Source organism: Balearica regulorum, chromosome 13 (assembly GCF_011004875.1).
Source record: "Balearica regulorum gibbericeps isolate bBalReg1 chromosome 13, bBalReg1.pri, whole genome shotgun sequence".
Lineage (NCBI taxonomy): Eukaryota > Metazoa > Chordata > Aves > Gruiformes > Gruidae > Balearica > Balearica regulorum.
Genome location: NC_046196.1, coordinates 13,766,130 through 13,778,372, shown reverse-complemented (window position 1 = coordinate 13,778,372; position 12,243 = coordinate 13,766,130). Strand labels below are relative to the sequence as shown.

The following is a 12,243-nucleotide window of genomic DNA, read 5'->3' as shown; positions in this document are numbered from 1 at the left end:
TCAATCAGGCTTTGCAAACTGGCTGCTGCTCAGCTCACAAAATCCACTTGTCCTTCAATAATCACAAGGGTGAAGCTGCCCTCCTCTGCCTGATTGGGTATTTTCTCACCATAATTAAACGTGACATGCAGCTGCAGTAAATATTTGTGCAGCCATAGCTCACATATGATAATCACAAAAAAACCCCCCAACTTCAGCAGGGAATGTATATGAGTTCTAGTCTAGCCTGTCAGCTGGGCTCATATTTGTAATCTAATACAAATTCATTAAAGCCAGGAATTTAACAGATTAAGAGCAAAAAAAGAAGTTAACCCTGCTTTTCATGGGAAAAGATACCTGTGTTACCCATATACTGAGGCAGCCTTGATAAGCTGAATTTAAGAAATAATCTAATTGCCACTAGATGGCACATCTCAATTACTAATCTTTGAATTAAAAAAAAAAAAGATATTCCCTTTCTTTGCTAACATTTTATAATCATGCTTGCTTTCTATTTTAAAATCTGACAGCTTAAAAAAAAACACGTAAGAGGAAAAAAAAGAATTTTTAACTAAAAATACACCATCTGCCAGTGAAAACCTAGCTTGATTCTGTCACATCTACCACCAAACCAGGTCAATAACCAGCATCACAGATGGTTTCTTTATATAAATATGTACATCCCCCCACGGTGACTCTTTCAGCTGCTTCCCGAAACTGCTGGCACTGCATTACTACGTTTCCTAGGCGATGGCTGTGCCTTACGCTCAGCCCAGACGTTGTGCAGCTGGAATGGATGGCAGAGGATGCCGCCCCTGCCTGTGGCTGTCTCCAATACGGACAAGGAATGCAGCGGTGGACAGCCACGTCTCTACCAAAGAACGGCAACAGATGGCTATTCATACATTCTCATGCAGCTGGTCTTTTCCTCAGATGATCAAATCTGCTGAAGAGTTCTTCAAACTTGCTCAAATCCCCACATAAGGCTATATACCAACTATTGTGGTGACCTTGATACTATAGGATAGGGCTGTAGTCAGAGCAGTAAAGGTGGAATTTGGTCTTTCTGCAGCATTCAACAGTATGAACTGACAGAAACTACTAAAATACAAACAACAAAATCATTGTGGGGTGCCACGCTCATTCTCCCCCGATAGTTACGTATCAGGGTCTCCACACTCACAAATGGTCATTTCCTAATTCTTCTATGTCCAAACTTGAGACAGACACTTGAGCTGGATTCTGTTGTTCTTCTATCACCAGCAGTGAAATGTATTCAGACCAAACTGCAAACCTTGCTGCAAACCTATTGCTACCACTTTGAAGTTAAATTTATTATAATGACTAAGAGCACGCTACTCTGGCACAGAGTATAAAGCTTCTCAGGAGCTCAGCAGCAGCGGGGTTTAACGTAAGCTGGACTGATCCATACAGAACTCCGAGAGCACAGGATGGGACTCACATAATCTAAGGTCCATTTGTGACCATTACACTGATAAGAGTGATAAAAATCAATTCATTACCTATGTTTGGGCCCAAATTTATGAATACCTGTAAAATGGGAGTCATGATATTGATGTCTGAAATCTGCTAATGATCTGTTTAAATACTGGATACTATTATAAATTAATTGGAACCAACATCTTTCTTATGGCCTGCTTTACAATCAGATGTCAACTTCTCTCACGTCTGGGTTTGAACAGCTGATTCTAAGATGGCAGGCTGCATCCTACTGTATCATTCAATCATCTGCTGCTGTTAGCAGTGTGTGAATCAAGTTGTGAAATAACCAGAAAATTGCCAATAAAAGTAACTGCATTCATAAAAAGTAGTATTTTAAAATGGATATACAATGTAAAGTCTTAAAAAGCCAATTGCAGTGTGTGTAATCTGTCAACGAAACTGAACACTGATTTCAGGCTTGGCATTATGAACCTCTGACAGGGTAAGGAGCACGCACTTACCATTCACTTCAGCCTGTCTTTCACATCACTGAAAACGTGTTTTCAAATGATGAGAAGAACAATCACTGCCCTGCACTCCAGGAAGGAGTGAATTTATGAATGGCAAACTGTTCCTGCAGAAGTAAGCTGTACAATAGCAACTTCTGAGTTTAATGTTTCACCATTTAAAACTCAGCTTTTAGAAACTGCATTACACACAGAGGTAAATCTTTATTTTAGGGGAAAAATGAAATTATCAGAACAGTTTCACATGTTTTTACATACAAAAGAAGGCACACCTCCACACTTTTCTACTCACAAAGTTGTGTTACGAGTGCCCTGAAACAAACAGTGAACCACTGGCTGGCTGGGATATTTGGCAACACTGCATTCGGAGCTTACAGTGTTAACTGCAGCTAGCACGTCATGTCATCCCACGGCACCGTCACTGCTGCCAACTGCTGGCTATCCAGTACAAAGCTGCCTTCTTCCTCACATTTCAGTACCCAGTTCTTAAACAGTTCATTTACTTTAAAGCAAAACACGGGCCACTATGATGTTTCTTATGAGTATTTTAATGAAAACAGAGGACAAGCTGTTCAGTTGCAGTAAAGAAATCATTGATGAAATGACAACCCTAATTCTAGGGACAGTATAAAACCAGCAGATTCAGCCATTTCGGATTTTTTTAAAAGACTATTCTTGCCATGCCTTCCTATTCTAGGACAGCAGGAACTACTAATTGTACAGTTTGTTTACCTGTTGCTTTAAATCTTGTTTAGGCTTTGCCTTCACTTCTTACAGAAAGGAATAAATAACTCAAGAATTACAATCAGAATGTGACAAAGAATAAAGTAAAGATTGAGACTGTTGAGTTCACAGTATAATAATGTACTTTCTTATACCTTTCTTTTGCAGGACTGAAACAGACAGTAGGTAAAATTCTTCAAGGTGCCCCAGCTACTTTGGCACCTCTACGTCATTCACAGAAGAAAATTAAAGCACTTAAACAGGATTAAAGCTACTAAACAAAACACAATGACTTTGAAAGTTTTAACTAGCAATACATTAGCACAAGAGAAGCACAATTCCCTTCAGTGATTCTGAATTCAGTCCTAGCATAGAATAATTCAAAATTACATAGCAAGTCAGTGTCAGAATAATGCAGTAATCTAATACTATCTGTATAAAAAAACAAAACAAAACAAAAACCCCGAAACAAATCCCAACACCAAAATAATTCTTAGATCTGCCTATATTCATAATTAGTACTGATAACTAATAATTGCTATGTTGAAGAATCACACTTGTCAGAGTACAATTCATTGCACTAGAAAATGCCTGCTCTGGGAAGGTTTATTCTCCATACTGGATCTCTGCTCTTAGCTCTTTGGAGAAGTAATTTAGCAGCACTGCTGTCAACTTCTGCTGGAGACTAGCATTTCCCATTACAAGAGCAATCAGCTGAGCAATATCGGTCCAGTCTAAGTGCCTGAGAATAACAATGGCTTCATCATAGAGTTTCTGCTGCTCAGCAGGAGGCAATTCCAATAAAATCTGAGGGACCGGCCTGAACTGTCCACCAGTCAACCAGGCACCAAGCAGTCCACCAAATGCTCCTCCTAGAAAAGAGAGAGAAATGTTACTCTTTACCAGTTAATGTTAAAGTCTGAAATTCTATCCTCAGCCTTCATCAACAACGTTCCCACCTTTATTAGCAATCAGCGGAGAGTTGCGTATGTGTCTACTTTAACTAGGTTTATACCTGACGTTCAAAGCACCAAGAAGGATTTTTAAAGCTTCTTACATCCACAGCAATCACAAAGGAACTCTACACAATCAAAGCTACTAGCTCCAAGCTAGAAAGCAGAAACAAAATAACAGTCCTTAAGGCACTGGTCTCTTTAGGATAAGCTCCACTACTAAATAAAACCATGCCTAAGGAAAACACCTGACTGATAATTGCCTCATCAGTGCCAGTCACACATGCTCTCTTACTAGAGATTCCCAGAACGATTGAGCCAAGCTTTCTGGTTCTGCAGAAAAGCTTCTCCCATGAAGTCCACCCCTCAGAAAGTGCTCTCAGAGACCAATCCCACCCGCTTCGTGGGGTTAGACACACTCATGCTTTGGGATTAGACAGGGTCATGCTTTCACCTACCACCAGCACCCCACCTGTACCACCCACCCAGCTGGCCATGAAATGGTCTGGTGTGCAGGGTGGTTCCAGGTCACCAAGATAACAGCAAAGGGATCCTCTCTGCCTGACAAGATTGTGGCTGCTGCTGCTGAGAAACCAGCCTTACACTCCTACACAGTTGTTCTCTTTCAGTTACCAGTCTAACTTGCAACGCAGTGCTTTTCAACAGAAATTCACACAACTGACGTGGCTGCCCAGAGACACGGACATCCCAGTGGAAGGAAGGAAGAATTCTCACAATGGGGGGGCATCAGAACCAACTCTGCCTCCAAATTCCGACCCCCAGCACTGCTCCTAAAAAGTAATTTATGCACTCACAGGGATGCAGTTTTTCATTAGACCAAAATTTCTTAATTTGCACATTTTAGTCAGTTGGCAATTTTTCCCATGGTACCACAGAAATACTTGAGAGCCTACGATGGCTGAATTAATCTTCAAGGAACTTTTATGAGAACATCAATATCTGATTTAGGGGCCCTTAATGCAAAAGCCATGAGAAGTATTGATGTGTAAGTTCCTCGTCTATTGAGACAAGATTTGTTACATGACCACGCTTTTCCCCCCCCAAGCAACACATCCACAATCCATTCCTCTCAGAGCAAGTAGTCCTTAGAAAGCATGATACGCTGCAAGCTTCTCTGGTGACCACTGCAGATGGAAGGTAATTCATCCTCTAATTCTTGGTGCAAGGCAGCAATAAGGACAATCCCTGTGTTTGTGTAAATGAAAGTGCACTTAATTGCAAATGTCCCTGTAACTGTCCTAAAACCCACCAAAGACCCAGGGTCATTTACCTTCGCAATTTAATAGTTAAAGGAGGGTCTTCTGATTTAGTTGCACTGTGATCAGGACGCAGCTTTTGGTATACTTGGTACTTATTATATATACTATTATTGTATACTTTTGGTATGCAGTAATAGGTATACTTTTTCCAGGTTCTTCATCAGTGGCTGAAGAACACCAAGCTTGACTGGGAGACATTATGAAAGCTTAAACAAACACTTAAACAAAATGAGGAAACACATCCAAGAATAACTTCACTGCTTCTCATCGTCTCACTCAAGGATGGGGCCACGTACATTTTTACTTTTACTTCTGATTCACAGCTTACAAATTTCTTACAAATCTTAATTTCACTTTGTTCTTGATAACTTCAGCCATACATTTGTCAAAATATAACTTTTGGCTATCAATTAAGCTCTGTACTTGTAACAGGAGTAAATATACAGCTTCATTTTGCATTTTCTGTTATCGCTCCTCATATATTTTTTAGTTATTCTTCGTAACTCAGCCTTGCTAACCCTCACGCAGGCATACTGCAATTCACTCTTAATTCAAGAGGTACAGAGGAGAGACAACTCTTTCCTGGCCAGAAGACTCTGGCCTTCCTGTAATTTGCCATACATGGAATAAAAGCAAAGCAACAGGGAATAACAAATTCCAGAGGAAAAAACCAAGTTCACCAAGAAATGGATAGTAGGTACTTTTAAAATACAGAAAAACCCATCATTTTTAAGAAGATCATTAGGAAGATGATCCTGTCCCTTGCTAGGGCTGACTAAGAATACTTACTGACCCTCACTTTACACCCCAATTTTCTTTTTTCTGTGCCACCAGGTACCAACACCCCCCAACGGCTCCCATCGCCTCTTGTGCTCCTTTGCCCTTGCCTCACCCCCCCGCCCACCGCAGCGCAGGAGCAGAGCCTGCACTAGTGAGCTCAGAGCCTGTTAGTTTGCTCGCCGTTTTGTCCCACGCCTCGGACACTGGTGTACCTCAGCAGATGGGAACCAGGGCTCTACCCACCAAAAGCAAACAATTTGTTAAACGCTTGTTCAAAGGGTTCCAAAGGCACCACTATTGCAGCCTCAGGCCACCTTCTTATGAGCAGCACAGGAGCCAAGCCAGTGAAGTCACTATCATCCTAGAAGGAAACGCTGACACGTGCCTCCCTGATGCACACCTCGTTTCTAAAAAACCGACGTATAAAGTGGCATCTTGTTAAAGCCCTGCTACATGAAATCTCAGTGCTGCACGCCCCCGTCCTTCAACCCATACCTACTATGCAGACTTAATAGTTTCTTCACTCAAGGAGTTAACCACACTTACTGTTCCTGAAGTAGAACACACTTACCTACAGCGATTCCGGGTGGACCTCCCACCAGACCCCCAATAAATGCTGTTGCACCTGCCAGCAGTGCTCCTCGACCAGAGTGTTTGACAGCAGCTTTCATCCCCTTCTCCTGAGAGAGGTGGCAGAACAGTTGCATCACATCATCGACATTGATGGGCATCTTGGCGAGTTAAGATCCTGGAAAAGATATTTTAAGGGTTTTTTTGATCGCTGCAACAGGGACTAAATCTTGCTGCCAAATACCTTTAAGAAAAGAAGCAGAGTTCAGGATTCCGTGAGACTAAAAGGACAGAGGTACATACAATACAGGAAACAATAAACTTGCTTTCTCTTTTATTTCTGAGAAAAACAAACCCATTTGCCAACAGCTAAAAGTGACTGAAGCTGCAAATGAAACCACATGGTAGACGAGAAAAAAATCTGGTTTTATGACAAATTCTGAAGACCAAAGGAAGACACAAGTATCAGCAATGAAAGACTTAAGAAAGTTTCTAACTCTACAGTACATTGCCTTTGCCTTGAGCAGTTGCCACACACGTTCAGCATCGTTCAGAGCTCTGGGAAAAAGACAAAGCAGAGCCTCGAATTGACAAATCTGCCAGGTATTTTCTCCTTGTCCTAATTCTTGCTACAAATCAGTTGTTTGTTTTCACATTTCAGTTTTTCTCCCCATTTTGTTACATGCTTAAACAATTCCACGCTGATTTCTGAAGGCAGGAAGCTGTTTATAGCGAGTGAGAAGCGCTTGAGGAAGGGAACAGATTTCAGGAGTCAGAGGAGAGACCTGGGACTGGGAGTAAATGGGGACTCTGGAGACATGGCATCAGAAACACAGGGGTGCATGCGTACAGCGGTCGGGACTCAGAGCAGGCACAAGATGACTCTCATTTGTACGAGGAGGCAGAGATGGAACCTCAGCCCCCTCACGTGCTGTGACAAGTCCCCAGCATGGGACTGATACCTGCCCCCCAGAACGATCCCTCTGGGACCAAACCTTTTCCACCTCCTTCACTTTCTGCTGCTGCCCATCTAAGCCCACTCCTGACCGCAGAGGCCCACAGAGACCGTGGCTACCCACTGCTGCTGCCGCAGCCACCACCGACAGAAGGGGCAGCAGGACGTGCCTGGGTGAAGGTTCCAGCCCCCCAATCCTGCAGGCCTGGGAAGCCACGCTATCGCACTGAACGCAACCCTGAGAAAAGGCACATGAACATGACCTAGTTAAAACCACAAAACTAATACAGGGCGCCTTGTCAGAATTTCTGCATATGAAATATTCACTTCCCCAGGTTGCTTGCCTTGCCACAGCAGGTAAATCAGGAGGCATAACAGAAGCAAATGTGTGCCTCAGAGTTGCAGGTGCCAGCAAGTGCAGTGAGCAAGGAAGAGGCTGCATGGAAAGACAGTACAGCTTCTCTGCTTTAAAAAAGGGAAGATTCTACCTGAAGAAAAAGATTTTACCCCTTATTTCGCACCTAATGTTTGCTTGCTGTTAAGCCAGTCACTTGAATCAAACTTTTTAGAAACGGTTACTAGGTTCTAGCTTTTCCAGGCACCCATCCTGCAATCTCAGAGATATTTGCAAAAATGCTGACCCCTCAAAATAACAACTGAATTCAAATGCAATTCTGCTTGAGTTCAATCAATCTTTGGCTTTCAGTTAGGCAAAGCAAGTGGATACTTTTGACTTTAACAACTATTTTAATGACAGGAGAACAGAGATGCTAAAAATATTCTCATCTCATGTTGCAAAAATAGGTTCAATACTAACGAAAGACGCTGATTCAGACCAGTGAGATCACAGGAAAAACTGTAAAGTGAAATTAAGAAACTCCATCCCCATAGCAGAGTTGGAGGACTGTTCAGTAAGTAAGGCCTGAGGACTTAGCACTGAACAGTAAGACAAAGCTTGCTCATTAAGCAAACACCTTCCATTCTGCACACTAGTTGAGGAAAGGGCTTACAGGGAAAAACAAAATATTCAGTATGATTAAAAATAGAATCACATATACACAGAAGGCACAGATTTACTGTTGTACATGTAACGTTAGCACTATCAAACATATAAGTGTTCGGTTTTCCAGTCTCTAGAATACTTTTTATCCCAGTGCATGTGCAATACTTTCTCAGCCCAAGCCAATTTGTCTTCAAGTCTTTCTTCAGTGTAAAGTGAAAGTGGAGTTGTATCACGCAATTTTTCACATTACAAATTAACTACTGTGAAAGTGAAAGCTTTCTTTTACACTGGAACAGCTGACTTCAAATCATCGGTGCCACTGTAGTATCCAAGCACTGCTGACACTAAACAAAAATCTGGGTTTTGGGAAGGGACCACATATGCTCCATAGCTGCAGACAGGCACAGTAGGAAATTCATCAAATAGTTGCATTTCTCTCACTACTTCATTCATCTTCATGCCAGTCTAAGGAAAACGTCAAAGTTCTTCATTTTACCACCGTTGCTTTTGGGTTTTTGGCAGGCTTATGACACAGCAGTCTATCAGAACGGCAGCGCGTGCTGGTTAGTGACTGCAGAGTGACACACTCAGCTTCCAGAGTTATGTATTATTCAATCTGATTCAAGCTCAAAGTAATAAACAAATGGCTGCACTGTTTGTCCTAGAGCAGTAGGGGAAAAAAACCCAAATATATACAACTGGTACAGCTCACACTGCCAAGCCTGATAATGCTGGAAAATGAGAAGATTAAATATTTGGTTTTACCTTCTTGACAAAACGTGAGCAGATTGCCACTGAGAGTAACATTCACACCAGCACCGAGAAGCCTTAAGTGCTGCAGATTCCGTTCATCCCCTCAGTGAGACGGGAACTGATTTGTGCTTGTCCTGCACCTCCTTAGCACGACCTCGAACTAACCCAACTGCCTGAGTGCTGAAATGAATTTGCTGCTTCTCTTTGGTCTAAATCCAGCGAACATCTGATGCAAAGCTCTTCAGCATGAAGGCTCTGTGGCACGGACGGGACAACACAAGTTGGAGAGTTGACAACACAACACAGCTCTCGCCAAGCAGACTGACTGACTTCCACAATTTCCTAAACCAATCTAATTGTAATACATGTGCAATGATGTTTGTTAGTAAAGAAACCTGAAGCACCAGGTTCCTGCAGTGCGTAGAAGCTGGCTGCCCACAGAAAGCCACCCGCGTTACTCCATCCACCACGCTGCCAATGCTAGAAAGTTTCCTTATGGTGACATTGCGTCTCAGGCAGTGCAAAGCTGATCAGATACCCTGCAGTTTCTCTGAATAAATAAAAAACTCTTTCATGACTAGATTCAAAGTGTAATTGGTTTAAGAGTGAAAAAACCCCAGACCATAATGAAAGCAGGAATCACAGTGCTATCTGGTGGCTTACAAAGTGTGGCTAACGCACAAATTTGCAATAATGTATTAATCTTAAGGTCAAGCAGAAACATACTGGAACTCAAGCAAGTGTAAGTATTTTTTCCATAGTAAATTATTTTACTGCTTTACTCCCCTTACAACTTCCCCAAAGGGAATTTCCACTCACAAAATTAACATTTATTTGGGTTTTTTTTGGCTTGGTCCATGGAACAGCAGAGCTATTCCTGCTTAATTCTGAACCCGAGTGTCACACTCACAATTCTCAAAGACTTTACAAGGAGCGCTCATTTTCTTCCAACTCTTACAAGTATTCCTATGATCTCTGAGCATATTCACTATATTTTAAGTCCTGTACTGAACTTTATTGAATACAGTAGCTGATGCACGGCACATACAATTTTTTTTTTTTAAACTGTACATATAGAGCACTTATGGGAGCCATTAAAATATAAACAACGTATTACAACACACACACATAAAGTAATCCCAGAGATTCCTGTATTCAGCACAAAGGCACAGATGAGTGGATCAATGTTCCAGAGATCTTTTACTAAGTCACACCATTATGAATTTCTTTTACAATTTCACATTCTGATGAAAAAATCAAGGTTCTCAATCAGACAATTTTTCAGTGAGCATGTATTTTTTAACCATACACTACATGCCATGAAAGAAGGATATTTTAACAGTACATTAGCAAATTGCAGCACAGAGACTCCAGAAGAGTTTAACCTGCCACTAGGATAAGCAGCCACAAAAAAACCCCACAAAAGAAATCAAACCCACCAAAACCCCACCAAACCAGCACTTCCCCCTCTCCCCCCCCAAAAAAAATGTTAGACAGCCAGCTAGCTTTAAGTTGAGGAAATCAAACAAAAGGCTTATAAAGGTCTGCTCTAACACCTCACAGACTTGTAAGGTCTGCAGGAACCCAACTGCAAGAAGTTGTGGCTGACATCAACCTAATGATCAGAACCACTGGGCAGGCAGAATAGGAAGATAAAGGTATTTGAAAATGCCAGTGAACTACAAAGGATCAAGCATCCCACTCCGGATTAAAAGGACCCGTAAGTTTTATGTCTCAGAGGCAGAACCAGAAGACAGTCAAAAATATTTATAAATGTTGATTGTGTAACTGACCAGTAAACAAACACGCAGTTTGATGCTAGCAACAAGTTATTCTCTATGGAATCCACCCAGACCTTAAGAAACATGAGGAGTGTAAAATACTGGATTTGCACTAATGGAGGGATAGAAACGCCAATGACATCCAGAAAATGGGGTCTGGCTTTTGGAATTGCTGAGCCTCCACAGCTCCTACTGACTTCACATGGCACTGAGAATATTCAGCACTTCAAGAACAAAAAAAAAAAAAAAAAAACCAAGAGATTTGGAAACTGAAGTTGCTGAGAAATGAAGCTTTACTGTATAACAGACCTTCCTTTTTTGTTGCAATTCAGTGGCTCCTTCTCTCTGAGGTCTCCCCAAATACTCGTCTAAGATGTTAGGCTCTCTTCTCTCTCTCTCTCTCTCTCTCTCTCACCCCAGGGACTGGGGAGCAAAGTGAGCAGTGATCCTGCTCTACCTATCCAAAGAGAACAACATAATGTGTTTGTATCTCATCTTTGAGCCTACAACCAACAGAGTTTAGTAAAAAGTACATTCCTCTCAGAACTAGTTTATTACTTTTCAAGAGGAGAAATGCCATAGAAAGAATTAAAACAACAGAAGGATCACATTGTACCCAACTCACTGGAAGTCCTACTAATGCAAACAACCAGATGGGGTCCCCAGATCTATGGTGTGAGCATCATTTCAGCTCTTTCCTATTTAATGTTCCCATTTCATTATCCTACTTCCCCCTTCACAGAATGCGGACTTTAGACAGGCAAAAGCTATTTTATCCCCTGGGTTCACTGTCCCACTTACAGGTAAATGAACACACCCTCAAATGTCCACACGAGATATTCTAACCAGTACACAGCCTGGCCCACGGCTGAGCTGTCCTCACTGCTCCTCACAACCTCCTATTGAGTTAACGGAGTATACTCTTCAGTAAATGTCTCTACCATGTGCATGTACATAGAACAAAAGTCACCTACAGGACAAATTCCAAACCTACCAAGCAATGACGACATAGGTCCAAGTCCTCTTATCAGGAACTAACTTTATCTCAGTGGACACCATCCAGTCATAAGCAAGAACGTGGGGTGAGAATCTGCTAAAAAGAATACCACTGCTAGAAAGGAAACACATGAATTGCGTAGATCTTCGAAACTTCAAGACAACAGCAAATATTTCAGGCAGAGATACCCAGGACAATTTCTTCTGTCTCAATTGTACAGTAACAGCTCTGTCAGTGCTGCAACTTTTAATAATAAATATGAGATCAGCACTAGAGCAAAAACAAATGCAAAGTACCCAGCAACTGAGGCAGACTAAAGAACACAATTTCACAAACAACAGCATGCACAAAGATCTGACTTGATGATCAAACAGGCCAGAAGTCCATTAACTATTTCAATAACAGCTGACGGATGTGCAGGGAATCAAGATAACCCTACCTGCAAAGGAGGACAGTCTCATCACTGGTCCATCCGCATACCATTGGCTTGGGTAGCATT

General features: G+C 41.8%; 2 protein-coding genes across 6 annotated transcripts in view; both read right to left on the bottom strand.

Moving 5' to 3' along the window:
- Window positions 1-2,481: 2,481 nt before the first annotated feature.
- Window positions 2,482-6,416, bottom strand: C13H19orf12 (chromosome 13 C19orf12 homolog). The gene is made up of 2 exons (XM_010310241.2): window positions 6,257-6,416; window positions 2,482-3,544 (listed from the first exon to the last, which is right to left on the bottom strand). Exons 1-2 carry the CDS (start codon window positions 6,414-6,416, stop codon window positions 3,279-3,281), a joined length of 426 nt encoding a protein of 141 aa, XP_010308543.1. The 3' UTR covers window positions 2,482-3,278.
- Window positions 6,300-12,243, bottom strand: part of LOC104631559 (hypothetical protein) — a 54,902-nt gene continuing 48,958 nt past the window's right edge. For all 5 annotated transcript variants that reach the window (XM_075765556.1, XM_075765560.1, XM_075765561.1 and 2 more), the window contains one exon: window positions 6,300-6,433. In XM_075765556.1, the coding sequence (XP_075621671.1) occupies window positions 6,426-6,433 (8 nt within the window). In that variant the 3' untranslated portion in view covers window positions 6,300-6,425. The remainder of the gene's footprint in view (window positions 6,434-12,243) is intronic.